At 37.9% G+C, this 17,757-nt stretch overlaps 1 protein-coding gene across 5 annotated transcripts; it reads left to right on the top strand.

The window, feature by feature from the left end:
- The first annotated feature begins 1,593 nt into the window (after positions 1–1,593).
- On the top strand, positions 1,594–15,681 carry INSIG1 (insulin induced gene 1). Of its 5 annotated transcripts, none has more exons than XM_031939514.1 (7): positions 1,761–2,008; positions 2,754–2,895; positions 2,994–3,436; positions 6,293–6,417; positions 8,672–8,838; positions 9,715–9,814; positions 15,112–15,681. In XM_031939514.1, exons 3-7 carry the CDS (start codon positions 3,025–3,027, stop codon positions 15,139–15,141), a joined length of 834 nt encoding a protein of 277 aa, XP_031795374.1. In that variant the 5' UTR covers positions 1,761–2,008; positions 2,754–2,895; positions 2,994–3,024; the 3' UTR covers positions 15,142–15,681. The 5 variants fall into 5 exon arrangements, with proteins under 5 accessions (XP_031795373.1, XP_031795374.1, XP_031795371.1 ...); XM_031939511.1 differs by lacking the exon at positions 15,112–15,681 and adding an exon at positions 10,787–12,727 and having other exon boundaries at positions 2,738–2,895; XM_031939510.1 differs by lacking the exon at positions 15,112–15,681 and adding an exon at positions 10,787–12,727.
- Positions 15,682–17,757: the final 2,076 nt, after the last annotated feature.

The raw sequence follows: 17,757 nt of genomic DNA on the forward strand, positions 1-17,757 counted from the left end.
ATTCGCTTATGTCACAAAGCTAGTATGTTGGTTAGTAGAGCAAATCAGGACCCAAAAAGACGTTGCCAGGATGGGATAGATATTGGACCGAAAAGAAACTTAATAGGAATGAATTCGAGTCTCACACTCAAAAACTCAACTTCATGTGTATAAAATAAAAAGGCATGAGCTAGACAATTAATTCAGCTGACAAAGATAGCTGTTAGGGGATCACAAGTTCAATGTGAATTAACTGAATGATACGGGACTCAAAACCAAACTCCAAACGTATTGGGTCTTGCGGTATCTTAATTATGAGATAGACTTGGGAAGGTGATAGACCCACCCGGTCACATCCCAGGAAAAATCGTGTTCGTGCCTGGGCGCTACATTTCGGAGGGGCAAGCTGAAGGAGGGGAGCCAAGAGGTGCTGAAGGACACAATTTCTGACTCAGTTAAAAGAAATTTCAGACCGGTTTGCAGAACAGAAAATCACTCGGAAGCCACCGAGGTCACTTCAGGGTTGAAATTGGGGTCAATGCCCACCATTAGGGTTATATACCCAGGTGGAGCACGCTGCTTCTGGAAGGGGTGGGTGCTCCTTGAGCGGGGGCTGATGCCCGTTGGAGAAGAAACTGCGCGTTGCTGAAGCTTCCATCCCGGGAATTTTTGGACCCCTGAGGCAGCTCCAAGCTTGAGGCTAGCCAGCGCTGCAAGGGGCTTCCCCTGTAACCAAAGCGCGGAGCAGCCTCGCCCGCATCAGGGCGGCCGGCGAGCAGTCCCTGGGCACCGCGGAAGCCCGTATGCGCGCCTTTAACAAGGGCACCCGGCAGAGGCGGCGCGAACCGCTCGGGGGGGCGAGGCCTCATTCGGCCCCGGCGCCCTTTCTGGCGCGCTGCGCGCTTTGCTAGGAGGGAGGGGGAGGGGAGTTTGCACCGATCCCGTTTTTCGGCGAAGGCCGGGCGCGAAGGCGAGGCAGCGCTCCGCAGGTGAGGCGTGACAATGAGGCTGCCCGCCCCGGGCGCGCGCAGGTCGGGGGAGGGGAGGAGGATGAGCCGCTCGGCTCCGGCTCTCCCGCTGCCGCACCCCCACCCCGCCCGCAGGGGGCTCGCGTCGGGCCCGCGCTAGGTCTCAGAACGTTCGGCTTCATCACGTTCTGTTCTCTGAGCTCGGCCCAGCTCCTCTCCAGCACGCGAGGCTCGGGCCCGGGCTCGCGTGCGTGCGTAAGCGCACGCCCTCGCGTTTCCCTCCTCCCTCCTCCCTCCTCCCTCCTCCCTCCTCCCTCCCCGCAAGATTCGCTTACAACGCCCTCCCGTCGCGAGGTCCCACGCCTCCTCGGCGCCCCCTCCTCCCTCCCCCCTCCCTCGCCACTAGCGCTCGGCCCGCGGCTCGCGCTCCCGCCCCAGCGGTTCGTATCTGTCAGTTGGAAAGGCGGGTGGTGTGTCTTCTACGTCATATGGGCCGCCTGTCTCCCATTGGCTGGGACGGCCTCACCAGACCGAATGTTTACCTGGCGGGGACGAGGAGGTGTGGCCTCAGGCTCCGGCCGAGGCAGAGGGAGGAGGGCGTCTGGGCGAGAAGGAGGGGGGCGGAGCGGAGCCGGGAGGGGCGGAGCGGGGCGGGGCGGGGCGAGCTGGGGGAGGCTGCCTGAACCGTGGCTGTGGCCGCTGCCGCCGCCGCTCCCGCCGCCGCCGCCGCCGCCCGGGTGGTCCCTCCCCCTCGCCCGGTCAGCGCGGGGAGGGAGGGGCCGTGGCTAGCGCCCGACTGGGTTTCGGGTAGGTTGGGACTTGGTAACGTGATTCGGGGGCTTCGCGTGTGTCGATATAAACCTTTTAGCGCCGGCTCGACGCTGTAGGCGAAACTTTGGAGACCAGGCCGACGCTGCTCCTCCTCCTCCTCCTCCTCCTCATCCAACCTCCATCCTCGGTCGTCGTCCTCCTTATCTTTCTCTTCTTCCTCTTGCTTCTCCTCTTCCTTCTCTTCATCTTCCTCCGCCGGACAGGCCTCTGGTCCCTCGCCTCTCCTGCAGGTAAGGCGGTCTCGGGGGTCGCGGGTGCCTGGGAGCCCCATCCCCGACCCGAGGCCCGAGTTCCTCCATCCTCCCAGCCCGCGCCCGGAAGCCTCCCAGCGGCTTTTGTCCCCCATTGTCCCAAGCCCCGTGTGTGTGTGTGGTCCCGACCCAAGTGTTCTTGCACGCCTTTTGATGGAGAGCTGCTCGAGGGCAGGGATGGATATAGCTTTGCCTTTTTGTATCCCCGGCCGAGCTTACACGGAGCTGGTAGGCGCTTAATAAATGCTGGTTGACTGCCCGCCCCCAAAGTCGGAAATATTTTCGAAGCCACTAAAAGCATCGGTCATTTATTAAGTTAAAAAAAAAAAAAGGAGCAGAAGAAAGAAATTGATCCAGGGGAGGGGGAGGGGGAGTGAGCGTGCCTTCGCCGATGCTTCGGTCCACGGATGGATTTCCCCCAAAGTTTGGCGGTTGCTGGACGGCGGTGTCTGTGAAAATGCCTTATCCCAAGCATTCCGTAGGCGAGGAGGGGAAAAAAAGTTCGGTTGGTTTGTAAAGAATAGCATCGGGCAAGGAGGGGAGAAGTGAGCTCCCGCGACCTGTACTTTTCTAGGAGGGGAGCGTTCTAAGCATTTTGCGCATGTTCCTTCCTGCAAATGTTTATACCGGCCCTTCTCTATGGCACTCAGTCAGGGATCCCGTTAGATTTCATAACAGCCTGCTGAGCCGGAGATCTTTTTGTAACAGGATGTCCATTTTGCAGCTAAAACAATCTAAGGAAGAGGTGAGGTCCTTAGTCCTACATTGAATCGGCTGCAAGAACTGGATAGAAAGTCTTATCATTCAAACCACTGCCCTGTCCACTGTTATCTGTTCAGGTGCATGTCACCTTGAGTCTAACTTAAGTAAGTAGGCCTGGAATATATTATCAGATGCCTTGAAATCATTTTTGCCTTTTTGAAACTGTTTTGTCACTGTTTGGCTTTTCCCTACTTTCTTTTAGGAGATTCTTCCAAAACTGTCGGTGGTGACTGATGCCCAGATTAGACGAACACTTCTGGAGTTGTTCTTGCACTACCAGAGGGAGGCATAAAGGCAACCTCCGTGCTGGCACTGCTAGGCTGACTGAGAAAGTGGGAGACATGCTAAATCCCTCCGTCTCCGGCCCTTCCCTGGTACTGGTGGGACAAGGTGCCATCAACACTGAAACCACAGACACGAACAGGAACACTAACACCAAAAGCAACAACAGCAGAGCCCCCAGTAACAGTTGGCACCATCATTTGGTGCAGCGAAGTGTTGTGCTCTTTGCAGTCGGTGTCTTCCTAGCCCTGGTCCTCAACTTGCTTCAGATACAGAGGAATGTCACACTTTTCCCAGAAGAAGTTATTGCTACAATCTTTTCTTCTGCCTGGTGGGTTCCTCCATGCTGTGGAACAGCAGCTGGTAAGTAATGGCAGAGCTCTCCAAATAAATAATGATGGAGAAGGCAAGTTTAATTAATTCTTGCCCAAGAACAAAAACCTGGGGGGAATTTTATGCCAATGTCACATAGTAAACTGTACCCCTCACTCCAGTTTTAATTACAGTTTGTAACAAGAACTTATTAGTGTAGGTTAATAGTTAAGGCAGCATGGCATTACTTCCAAACCTTAAAAGCTAGTCTAAAAAGAGCTTCTGGGGCAAAGTTTGAGGAAGTCTAAGGATGGAGATGAGCTAAGATAAGATATGGGTATAGGTTCTTGTGATGTGGCCTCTTCCTACTTCCCTCAGGCAGCCTGAGGACAACCTTTGATTCTAGTGCAGCAGCAGACATGTGTCATCAGGAGCTAGCTGCCCTGTGATTGGCCTTCATTAGAACTGGTGAGCCACGATGCTTGGTTGCTATTGGTTCCCCAAGTGAACATGCTACACTGCTGGAGAACTGAAAACAAGTCAGTCACATGTGCTTGGAAGGAGGTTGCTGGGGGAGGAACTTCAGCATTTCCTTATGCCAAAATAGCCCAGTCAACTGCAGCCAAAAGCCAAGCCTTTTTCCTAGAACTGTATCGGGACTTTATAAAACAAGTACATGGATGACTTTGTATTATTTGATTAGAACCACTAACTTTAAAAAAATTTTTTAACAAAGAAAGATAAACAAATGGTGTAATAAAAAGATGAAACTTAAAGGAGTTTAACATTTAGATTTCATAACAGCCTGCTGAGCGGAGATCTTTTTGTAACAGGATGTCCATTTTGCAGCTAAAACAATCTGAGGAAGAGGTGAGGTCATTAGTCCTACATTGAATCGGCTAAAGGAGTGAAACATTTTTAAAACTTGGCTTTTTAATAAAATATTAGTTAATTTGAGTAGGTTGATTTAGTATTTATTTCTTAAGAATTTGTTTTTAGCTCTATAAGTGACTCAATTTTTCTTTGGCATAGGGAGCTTTCAAGAGGGGAGCGATACCTAACAATGTAGTGAAGCATGGCACTGTCTTTGCAAGAACATATATTGAAAAATTGTTTGGGGACCCTGAGAAGTTGTGACTTGACTGGAGTCACAAAGCTAGTTGTGTTAGAGATAAATCAGATTTATTTTAACAGAAAAATTTAACAGAAAATAAAGACTCTTGTAAGAGAATTGTGTTGCTCAGAGCAAAGAAAATCTTGGGGGGAAGGGAGACAAAGAATCTAAGTGTTTTAGTCAACAAAAATGCAGAAATTTAAGCTTCATGTGTTGTAGCTATTTTTGGGGGAGGGAGTTCAATTTATGATTATCTGAACACATGTAAACATCATATATGACTGCTTAAAATTGCCCCTTTTAAAAAGTTTTTCATGTTTTAAGAATAATCCCAGATTTGAAATTTCAACATTGTGGTTATGTTGAAATATGACATGTAAAAAACTAGAGCTAGAATAGAACTGAGGATTATCCTTCAACATATACAATAGTGACATCCCAGAGAATCCAAAACATAATTCCTCATTTATATCCCACTGCTAAGGGTTCTTTGGGTTTTTATGTGTTTGGTAAGGTGAGACAATGTTTAATTTCTCAATGGACAAATCTAGAACCAAGAACATACTGCAAAAATACTTTTAAAATAATTTTCATTTTTCTGGAGTGTGTAAGGTAAAAGTTTATATTTTAGTCAGGCTAAAGTCAATGATCAGTTAAACTAGAGATAATTTTAGAGTATAATTAAAGCTAAATGTGTAATGCCAGATATCCCTGTATTGAAAGTTGGGAAAGTCATTCAGGTATCCTGGTATTTTCAAAAATCTTATGTGCGTGCCATGTCTTTGATAAAATACAATTTTCATTTTTACAAAATGTTTGCTATTTTCCTGTTAATAGTTTTAATATTAACTGCTTTCTTGCTGTACCAAGTCTAAACTTCTGTTTCAGGGGCATACATGATTTTGGCCTACTGTACATATTTAGACCAGCTAGGTGGCACAGTGCACAGAGCTCTGGGCCAGGAGTCAGGAAATGACTCACCTTCCTGAGTTGAGATGTGACCTCAGACATGTAAACATCTGAGTGACCCTGGGCAAGTCACTTAACCCCGTTTGCTTCAGTTTCCTCATCTGTAAAATGAGCTGAAGAAATGGCAGACCACTCTGGTATCTTTGCCAAAAAAAAAAAACCCAAATGCGGTCACAAAGAGTTAGACACGACTGAACAAAAGTGTATATTTAACCTAAATAAAAGGTCCAGTGTGAATCTTTTCCCCTATTCAGAGCTAACTCCCCACATATGGTACAATTCTTCCCACTTCTTCCATGCTCTTGACTGTTCATAGAATGTTTTGATAGGGTTTAACCCTTAAAGGCAAATTAAAGTTCCTTAGTTCAGAGGAGCAAAGGGATTACTCATACAGTTAATAAATGTTAACTGATATTAAATTACCCAAGGCAGAGCCAACACTTTATGTCTGACCTTCTATGGCGACTCTGCATTATTAATCTCTCTCCCTTTTCTGACCTGTTGCATTTATAGTCGTGGTTCATGGAATTTTCAAAGTGAGTGACAACTTGAACACAGGACAGTTCAGTTAAATTTCACATTCACATTCACATTTCTGTTCAGTCAGACATTTTTTCAACTTAATCCAGTCATAACTGGATTTTTTTAGAATCCCTTAGAAACAGCTATTCTCTTGGTTTTTTTTTTTTTTCTTCAGTTTAATTTGTTAAAATTTCAGTCTAAGTGTTTTGTTGTGATATCAAATACGTCTAAAAAGGGACTTGAGTAGTACTGCACACTATTCTTTAACAATCTTGTGTTTTTTCATGTTTTTCCCTATACAGCTGTTGTTGGTTTGCTCTATCCCTGTATTGACAGTCACCTTGGAGAACCTCACAAGTTTAAGAGAGAATGGGCCAGTGTAATGCGCTGCATAGCAGTGTTTGTTGGTATTAACCATGCAAGTGCTGTATCCTTGAAATATTTTATATCTGTGGGGTGTTGCCTTAGGTGATTTTTGAGAGTTGGTGTTTTGTTTTGTTTTTCCTTAAAGCTACTTTTTTTCTTTTGTTTTTTTTAGCTGATCATACAAATCAATGTAAACACAAAAGCTCTACCTTATGGAATATTGAAAGGAACCCATGGATCATCTAATCCAGAGTTTCCCAAACATGGTTTCAGAATATTATAAGTAGGGGTTGCACACAAGGAAATTGCCATACTAACATTGATTTTTTTATGTAAACTCTCAAATATAAGCATAAGAAATCATAAGTAAAAAGTCCTTACTTGACATTTATTATTTTGAAGTAAATCTTCTCTAATCCCGAATCAGTCTTTGTGGATTCTGTCAATTTATTTTAATCTTCATAGTAATCTCTGGTTAAACTAATGATTCTCAACTTTACAAATTCTCTAAATTTGGGGAGATGTCAGTTATTAGATTCTTTGTAGATTTAAGTGAATAAAATATTTGATTTTTTTCTTTTTTTTCGTAGGATGCAGTATTTTTTTAATCCTCCAGTGTGGTTTTAAATTCACATTGTAGATGAAGAATAGTTGAATTTAATGGAGCCATAAAGAAATTTTTATTAGATGTAGTTTGACTTGGAAGTGGAAAGAACATTGATTGAGTCTAGAGATAGAGGACCCTAGTCTCTGCTCTGATAATCGACTTTTCATATGATGTACTTAGATGTACTTTTCAGGCAAATGTTTTACTCTTCCAGGGCTTCAGCTTCTTCATCTATTAAATAAGACAGTTGGACTACATGACCTTTAAAATCCTTTTTAACTATAAATCTATAATCCTGTGGAATAGATGTTCTCAACATACCCCAGCTCTGATAGTCTTTTATTTCTTGATTACTCTTTAGTAGTAATAAGAATAAAGGGTAAAATTGTTCTTTATGCTAACAAAGCGTTAGTAGGTAGCAAAAATAGTAGTAGTAATATTTATATAACACTCCTGTCCCTGCACTATGTTAAATTCTTTACAGTTGTTGTTTGATTCTCACTGTAATTCTGGGAGATATATAGGTACTATATATATATATGTGTGTGTATATATATGTATATACATGTATAATAATAGCAAGATAAGATAGATAATAGTATCCACATTTTACAGATGAAATTAATTGACTTGCTCAAGTTTACACAATGCATTTATTCATCTAGGGTGATTTAAAATCCACATTATAGCTGTAGCATGTAGTTGAATTTAATGGATCCATTAAGAAATCTTAGATGTACTTTCAGACTAGGAAAGCAACATCATGTAACAGAAAACTTCCTCTGAGGCTAAATTTGAATTTGTTTTTTTCCAGTCCAATACTACCACCTAAGTTTAATATAATGTGTCTATAGTAAGCCCAATAGCTGACAGAAGGGCCTTACTCTACTCTGGCTGCTACTTAGTTATGCCTATGGAAAGCCAAGCCAGAATATTGATTTTTCATGGCAAATAACTGACTAGGTAATTCCATAGATTTTGAACTTAAAATTACCATTACAACGCTCTCATTTCAGTGTGAAAATATTGGTTACAAGGAAAAGTTGTTTTGTTCTAGCTTTTAAGTCTCACAAGTAAATCACATGTTTTGTTCCTGACAGTAATACTATATTGAATTGTAAATAGCAGCTGTCTATATAGATTTCTGGAATGAGTATTTTTTTCCCCGATGCTATTCTGAACTATGTACCTTGCTAAGTGTTAATACTCACTGATTTTTAAGGCTTACTGCTTCACTATGGAAACATTATAGGAGAATTATATGTGAACACACCAGTTTGGGCTCAGTAATAATGGAAACATTTCCGAATGTCATATTCATAAATAGCGCTGTGTCCAACAAAGTCTTTCCACCCGTTAAATCAATGAACTTTTTTCTAGTTGGTGAAAAATTTCACACTAAATCCTAAGTAGTTGTTCTGCCTCTCCCTTACCTCGAGCCTCACCTCCCTCAAAAAACCTGAAGCTTAATGCTGGATTGGAAATCAAAGATGACCTAGGTTATGACTCCCAGAATTTGAATACATAAAAAGAATCTCTTCATCTTAATTGCCATATATGAAAAGGGAATTGGACCATATAATTTTCTAAAGTTCTTTTTCAGCTCTAAAGCCTATGGTTATAAATTTAATGTACAGTATAAGTAGTTTGCCAAAAGTTACTCTTAATGTTAAAAAACAAAACTTTTCCTTGACTTCCACATAATCAGAAACTGGATTTTGCCAATAATGTTCAACTGTCATTGACTTTAGCTGCTTTGTCTTTGGGCCTTTGGTGGACTTTTGATCGGTCAAGAAGTGGCCTTGGGCTTGGAATTACAATAGCATTTCTAGCAACTCTGATCACTCAGTTTCTTGTGTATAATGGTGTTTATCAGTGAGTATATTATTTTAAAATTTAACTTTTTAAAGCTATCTGTCCTTTAGAATATTGAAACTTGTTTTTTATTTTCATATGTTTATATGTGCTTAAGCTGATTTTTCTAATCTCATAATTGTGGCATGAAGTTCTATAAAGATATTCTGCCTTAGCCCTTTATGTAGTGGTAAATTAGAAACTGAGTGGCTGCCCACCAGTTGGAGAATGGCTGAATAAATTGTGGTATATGAATGTTATGGAATATTATTATTCTGTAAGAAATGACGAGCAGGATGAATACAGAGGCCTGGAAAGACTTACATGAACTGATGCTGAGTGAAATGAGCAGGAGATCATTATACATGGCAACAACAAGACTATACAATGATCAATTCTGATGGATGTGGCTCTCTTCAACAATGAGATGATTCAGATCAGTTCCAGTGATCTTGTGATGAAGAGAGCCATCTACACTCAGAGGACTGTGGGAAAAAGTGTGGATCACACCATAGCATTTTCACTCTTTTTGTTGTTTGCTTGCATTGTGTTTTCTTTCTAATTTTTTTTCTAGTTTGAGTTGATTTTTCTTGTGCAGCAAGATAATTTTATGTGTATGCATATATTGCATTTAAAAACCAACAAAAGAGATACTCTGCCTTGTTCCTGAATTTATTTATGTATATAGATAGATGATATGGGTCTATTTCATGATATGATGGTTCAATCATAAAGGCTTTGTGCTTGCCTTTAATGAATCAGGTGTGGTCTCCAGTGATGCTAAAAACTGTCCACATACTGAATTGAATTGAATTTTTTCCTTTATAACTATGTAATTTTAGTGGAATTGACACGTAAGTTACTTAATAAAAATCTTTTTTTTTTCTTTTGCTATAGGTATACATCTCCTGATTTTCTTTATATCCGTTCTTGGCTGCCGTGTATTTTTTTCTCAGGTGGTGTGACAGTAGGAAACATAGGACGACAACTGGCCATGGTATGATAAATAAAATCGTTATATAGTTTTGTAAAGTTTATTTCAACTTGACATAAATTCTAATGACTTGATCATTTATTTTCTGTAGCTTCAAAAAAAGGTTTTTTAATGTTCTTACCTTACTGCTTACTATTCATTAGATGTGTTACTACAGCATTCTGCTTCTGACTGTTTAAAAAATTTGGTGAGAGTTGGAATTTAAATGATAAATACATAGATACATCCATATCTCCATATGTTTACATGCATTTTTTGTGCATTCTGTAGTAACATTTTATGAAGTTAATAGGTTATTAACTTAGTGTAGGAGAGAGTATAATAAGTTTTCCCAACATGTAGTGATGTCATATATAAAGTTAGTATCAGTAGTTACTAAATCAGTCTTTCAGAATAAAAACAAGTATCTATGTCATTAAATAATTTTCTGTTCTAGTATATTAAGATCTTTAAGAACCATTTCTTTTTGTTATTTAACCATAAAATTTAAGGAAAGAATTTAGAATATATACAACCAGAATTTGAAATTAAATAGAAATTAAATCACAAATTTTATATACTTTATAAGATAGTCAAATATTAAGTGTATAAGACTTACTTATTTACTTGACTGACTACAATAACCAAAGCAATTTGGCTTTAACTTATTGTAACGTTTAATAGCTTTTTATCAGTAAATTGTAATATTGTCTTAAGAAAGATTGATTGCCAATCTTTCTAGACTTTCATATTCTCTTGTCCTTTGATTTCACATATTCTCTTATTTCTCTAAAATTATGATGTGGCATTCAATTGAATTAAAATCTTTTTTTTTTTTTTTGGTTGAGAATTTACTGATAATCTGAAACATAATTGAGCGTACTAAGATGCCTATTGGAAAATTATAGGAATGTAAACATTTTGATTAGACCAATGTCATTCATCATAAAAAATACATATTAAATACTTAGCTAATACTATCCTAATATCTTACAGATCAAGAGCCTCCTGTTAGGGGTTCTGATTCTTTTTAACCCAAACATCTAAGAAGGAGGGAGAGAAGACATCGTTAAATAAGAGATGATTTACTACGGACAATAAGTACCCTGAAAGCTCAACTGGTCACCCAGAGCTAAGGTGGTTGAGAAGAAGCAGTGGTAGGAATTAGAGATAAAAGAATTGGGAGGATCACCTGAGACATGGGGGAGCCATGACAGGAAGGGCATAGAAGCAAGATTAATTTAGTTGGAAGGCAAGATTTATTTAGATTAATTGGTAGAGTAGGAGGTTGTAGAGGAAGAGACTTGTATACGTAATAATAGGAAGCCACTGAAGGGTTTTGAGTGGGAAGATGACAAAAGAGTATTTTAAGAACACTAATTTGGTGAAGTCAAGTAAAATCTTAATCCAGTGGCTCATAAGGCAAGTAAGTGATTCTGGATTCTTGAAAGCTATGATTGCAGAACGCAAGCTTTGGCAGATTATACTGAGATGAAATGACATTGAGTCTTGGTCTATCAGAGGGCTGTATTTATGTTGTCTTAAGTACCATCCTAATTAAGTACACTGAGACTCATTACCAGGAATTTGGAGATTAGCTGATTTTTGAGCCAGCGATTTATAAAAGCAATCTATTAAGAATCTGAAGAGTTAAAATCTGTAATTTGTTGAAAGTGGGTCTGAAAGAGTACTCCCACTGAAATCAACAGTCCTTGAGGTATTCATGTAAATAACCTAGCAGAAAGGAGATTTATAATATTCATAGGATCACATAGATTGTCTTGTCCAGGTTCTTCTTTCTCATTGTGAAGAAACTGAAGCCCAGTGACCTGCCTAAGGTAGAGATTCAAACCTAGATTCTATGACTATCCAGCACCCTCCTTTGGCATGATCATGGGATAATGATGCTGGCAGTGGAAATTAAAGAATGTAAAAGGCCTTATAAAGGATCTTAATAAACTGAACAGGGTAAGGAAAATCTGCCTTTGCTAATGAAGCTTCTGCCACATTAGGTTTTATTAAGTACTAATATCAGGACAGACTTTGTTACTGGAAACAGTTGGGTAGAGCAGTGACATATATTTGTGAACAGCTGAATAAAATTACTGTAGGATTTTTTGTGATAATATTGGAATTTGGTCATAGTATATAGTATAGATTGCAAAATAAGCATGTTCTGGGACTATATTATTTCTAGAGAAGTGTCAAGACCAGAACTTCAAAATTTAAAGCAGCTTTAAAAATGAAGGAAATTTAGAAGCTGTATTACGGCACTGTTTGAAGGCTTTCACCAGTTAAGGTCTTCCTTTCACTAATCCAGATCACTATGTCCTTTTAGTTCATGGTTGTCTTAAGCTGCTATGGCCAAAAAAAAAAAAAAAAAAGGCAGCAATCAACCTAAAGTTGATCTTCTACAAACATAAGTAGGCTGGTCCTTGTGACAGACTGTCTATATCATTGGTAAGTTTTCAAACTTGGCAAGACCTGCCCGAGATCATACACTGTTGACATAGCTTCGAGAACCCATCTCCACACTATTGTGAGGTATCAGTGCACACCTTTTTAGTGAAAGAATAATTACATAACTTTTAAATGATAGCTTCATTCCTTCACTCCCAGAAAATTATCCTGGATTCTTAAGTAATAACTCTGGCTAATCTGGAAAGGCTTCCACTAAAGGCCCATTTGACTTATTCGAGGCTTGTTTTTTATTATATTTGAAGTAATTTATCACTAGAAAGTTGCTTAGTGAGTGCTGCTGACTTTTTCAGCCATAGCAATTCACCAAAGCTATCTGCTAATGTGATGAGAGGTTATGATCATGTGTTTACCCAAAGGTATCTTTCTCACTATTTCTCTAATTCAGTTTCATAATTGTCATTAAGTAACAATTGATATAATAAAAAAAAAAAAGTCTAAAATATCTTTTAAAAGAAATAGAATTTTTAGAATGGACTGGACAGTAGTAAGAAAGATAAGGCAGGAAAAAAAGATTAAAGACATATTAGTATTCACCTAGTTCACAGAGAGATTTAACTTAAAAAGAACTAGAGGAACCCAAGGCAAAGCCAATTCATGTTAGTGATTTTTTTTTTTCTCCAGTGGATTCAATCTCCTTTTTTTTCTTGGTTCAAAGTTCTGAAATTTCTTATTCTTCTATTCTGTGTCTTTTTTTTTCCCTCCTGTTTTAGGTGATATATAAGGGATAACTTAGAAATGAATTTCTAGTAGAAGCTGGTATCCATTACAGTATGGATCAAGCTGGTTGTTCTCTCTCTTTCTCTTTCCCTCTCCCCCCTTCTCTTTCCCTCCCTCTCCCTCCCTCCCTTTCCTTCCTTCCCTTCTTCTCTCTCTCCCTCCCTTCTTCCCTCTCTCTTTCCCTCTCTCTCTCTCTCTCTTTCCTTTTCTCTCTCCCCCTCTCTCTCCTTTCCCTCTCCCTCCCTCCCTTTATCACCACCATGTTACTGCTCTTTGTATTCAGAGATAAGGTTTTTACACTTTTTTTTTTTTTGGTGGATTTGGCAGAAAGGCCAGAAGTTCCTTTCACATTGAACACATAAAAACAACTTTCGTTTAGGTTTATAGCCATTTTCAATAGAGCCTGTTCTGAACTATGGTTCAAAATCATAAATGACTATAGTCCCTTCATTTCTGGTTGCTACTGCTACTGGCCAATTTTGTTTATCTTTTGTCATCTGCCTATTTTTTATTGAGCCTACCACTCTATACTAAGTTCTACGTTACTTAAAATTGTGTTTCACTTTTCTATATAGAATTTCTTACAAGACCTGCTAAGATGTCTTCTGTCATTCCTCCTTTGAACCCATCTTAGCAAAAAAAGAACTGCATTAATTATCAAGAATCTATGTAGCACCTACTACTCTACTCACATTGAACTGATGTGTTCTAATCAGGGAGATGTCAAGTACATAAGAAAAATATGTACAGCATCTTAGATACAAAATTAATGCATTCAATGTTATACACAGCAATTAAATTAATACAAGGTAATTCGGGAGAGAGAGGGCACTAGCAGTTGGGGAAGGTGTGAGAGAAATTTTCTCCTCAAGGAAAAAAGGGATTCTTTAAAAAGTAAAGAGGAATGGATTCCAGGCACATGGGATGGCCACAAATCATCAGTTCTTTGCTAGTGGACCCATATAATAAGAAATATCATTCCACTTAATGTGTAGTCTTGAGATGATACTAATGAAACTTTTAAGAAGCCAATTGTGAGGCCTATTTTATGCTTTTTAGATGTTACTGCTTTTTCTGAAGACTTTTAATAGTTAATTATTCCCACAGACATGCAAAATTCTTTTTACATTGATAAAAGGTTATTTGAATTTCATGTGACCACTTAATAGTTCTCAATTGTTGATGAATCCGTTCCCTTTCTATCAGATTCCCTTTGGATAGGTTTTCATAATGATCCTCAGGCTTATCAATTCATCAGTCATGTAGTAATTTATATGCTACTTGTTCTCACTAGTAAGTTTCATCTTACCTGTGTGTTTTTAAAGCATAATCAGCTGGCAAAAGTTGTTGGATGCCCATCCTAATGTTTCTTGATACTGCTAATATTCTTACACAGTTGAAGATCTGATTCTCCAAGAAATTAAGCATGAGCCCTTTGTTCTCCTTAAATACACAATGTAAAATTTAGTTTGAATAAAACTAATTCTAGTTCAGAATATTGCTTCACTTCCCCTTTTGAGAGGAATAGATCTGACAATATTTTATTGGTAAATAAGCTATTAGAAATCTCCTTTCACTGTAATTTAACAAACTGTTTCTAACAGTGCATTTCCTTGAAATATTTAGCCAAGGAAGATAGGGTTCCTACCCTACTCACACCTATTTCACTGGTATATTCTTTGTTGACTTAGACTATTGCTACTGTATAACTATATACATAATCATACTAAAAGCCAATTTTAGATCATCAATTTTATTTTTCAGCTGTTTTACCCCTCTCTTTATCTTTTATAGTCTTCTCTTTCTCTCAGAATTTGTGTTTGTATGTGTGTATTTGTGTACATATATATATATATATATATATATATATATATATATATATATATATATATTTAAAGCATAATCAGCTGGCAAAAGTTGTTGGATGTCCATCCTAATGTTTCTTGATACTGCTAATATCCTTATACAGTTGAAGATCTGTAATATATATATATAATATATATATATATAGAGAGAGAGAGAGAGAGAGAGAAAGTCCAACAAAGCTTCTGGTTCAAATCGCCAGTGTTTCAAAGTAAAAAATTGAGTACACTGTGTTCATTATCTTTCTTTGCTCTCTGCAGGGTATTCCTGAAAAGCCACATAGTGACTAAAGTCAAGACTCCCAGATGCCAATATTGAAGCAAAGTTGGGAAGAACCTGTGATATGGATTGTGACTGAAGATTTTTTTTTACTTTGAAGAATCTATTTAGATTGGGCCAACTGCACAAATGACCTGAGGGGGGAGGACCAGAAAGGTGGGGGTGGAGTGGGGAGGAGTTAAAAATGGTGGATCTATTTTAGAATAGCCAAGTGGGAAAAAATAACTGCTTATCTTAAAATCTTACCTCGATTTACTGCATAAGCATTTGTACCTGGCTGTGCCCTGGAAGGATTTAATACTAAATTGTGTTGGGGAACTTCAAGTATTAGATTTCATTTAAGTTATTGAAACAGTTGCCATATTTCAAAGCCTTGAACTAAAATTAAATTGTATTTGTGCCCAAAAGAGTAGATTGATGGTGCTCAACAAAGGTGAGGTATGGTGTAATAGGAATAATATTTAACCAGAAGATTAAAAATAGGGTTGTGTTTCAAAAAAAAAAAAAAAGTAGAGGTGATCCATGTCAGGTTGTAGCATTAATTTAATGCTTCAAGAGTTGTGCCCTCATCTTAATGCTGCAATAGCGCACATACACACCCATACACTCAAGTATATCAGCAGTATATCAACTATACTTTTTATCTTGACAGTGAAGTTTTATGTAGACAATCTTATTGGAAGCAAATGGCAATGAAAAGTCAGTTCTTCAATGTGGTATGTGGCTGACATTTTCACCTCTTGATTATTAAATTCTCTCTTGAGATCTGTAGACATTTAACAGTAACTATGGATCTCTGCCATTTGCTTCACTCTAAATGAGCCGAAATTATTTCTGTATTTCTCTGTTACTATAGAATAGAGATTGCAACTTTTTTCACAGCCCTATAGGATTTGCAATCTGTGATTGCCTTGTAAAAAGAATGCATATGTCACTGCATTAAACATTTGGTGTTTCTAAATATCAATTATATTGGTGAGCACAATGTATTCAGTTAATGACATAGACCACATGAGACCTAATTTGCAACTATTGGGTCTTAAAACTTAAGTGCAATGTATATTAAAACCAATCTGAGCCTTGTATTCTCTTCAATATTTATTCTTTTTTTTTTTTTTTTCATATGCGATGTTAAGGGTTCAGCATTCATTTCAGTACTGCATGGAGGCAAATTTCAGCAATAATTTCTTTCATGAGAAAAGATATTTTATTGTTGTGCCTTCCATTTGAACCCTAATCTTTTGAGAAACTCCAGTTTTGTGGTTATGGTATAGTAGTAATTTTTACTTAAGATGAATTGATTTTTTTTTTTTTTTTTTTTTTTTTTTTTTTTTTTTTTTTTTTTTTTTTTTTTTTTTTTTTTTTTTTTTGTTTTTTTTTTTTTTTTTTTTTTTTTTTTTTTTTTTTTTTTTTTTTTGTATTATGCATTGAAATGTTTTTGGTTTGTTTCAAATCTTGTTAAGATGATTTTCATATTTGATTAATTGGCTGTCCTTTTAAATTGATGTTACCAGTCAACAGAATGGAATCTTGGGCTATTAGTCTAAGAATGTGTATTTTTTGTGTGTATATTTATGTGGTGGTCCTCCTTTTTTTTTCTCTCTCTTTTTTGAGGAAAATATAAATGCTCTTGGTGCAAAACTCTAGAAAACTGTATCTGATTACTTTAGAGGAAAGTTGCAAATGTGGGGCGATTCTCAACTTGTTAAAGGATCCCTTATGAATATTCTAAAATTGAAAATAGTGATGTGAAAATGTTTTGTTTTCAAAATAGATATTCCTTTCAAAACCAGAAGTAATTAGCAACATGCAGTAATTGAATATACAAATTTAAACTTGATCATGCATAAGCAGTAAGTGTTTATTTTTCTCAGTCAAACTAGAAATTATTCTATACCTATTAGATTTAATACAGCCAAAATGTGAATCTGAAGTTCAGTTTTTGCCAATATTTGTAGCAAGTAAACAAACCAAAGTGATCTGAGTTTGTAAAAATTTATGAACAAAATTTGCACTATTCTGAATTTGAACATTTAGGAAGATTCACATTGATTCAGAAGTTTTCCAACAGTGTGGTGTTTTTTTGCATTTTTTTTTTTTTTACTATTATTTCAAGAACTTATTAAAAGATTCAAGACCAATGATTGTGCTTGTGGAATTTTCTTTTTAAAGGGAAAAAAGTCCATGTTTTTAAGTGTCCTCAGTTTAAAAAGACAAATGCCAAATTGGGGATAAAATCATTTTTCTAGGTATTGACTTGTGCTAATATAGGTATTGAATTTCAACACACAACCACTTGGTAAAATAATTATTAGCTACTGTTCTACCCTTATTTTAGAGAATGAAAGAAATGATTTCCAAAGAATACTCTTAAAATAATCCAGATTTAAATAGGTGGGAAGAATGTGTGAAATTACATGATTTACCTCCTCTTGGTATGAAATAGGAGTAAAACATCATTGTCCTTTTCTTCCTTCCCTCCACACAAGAAAGCAAGAATTTTTCCCCGTCTGAGGAACTCATAAAATAGTCTTCTGGGATCTAAAGGAAGATGGAACATAAATATGTAATACATAACAAATGGTCTATTAAGATTTAAGAACAACCAAAAATAAGTTTTTTAAAAA

Source organism: Sarcophilus harrisii, chromosome 5 (genome assembly GCF_902635505.1).
Source record: "Sarcophilus harrisii chromosome 5, mSarHar1.11, whole genome shotgun sequence".
Lineage (NCBI taxonomy): Eukaryota > Metazoa > Chordata > Mammalia > Dasyuromorphia > Dasyuridae > Sarcophilus > Sarcophilus harrisii.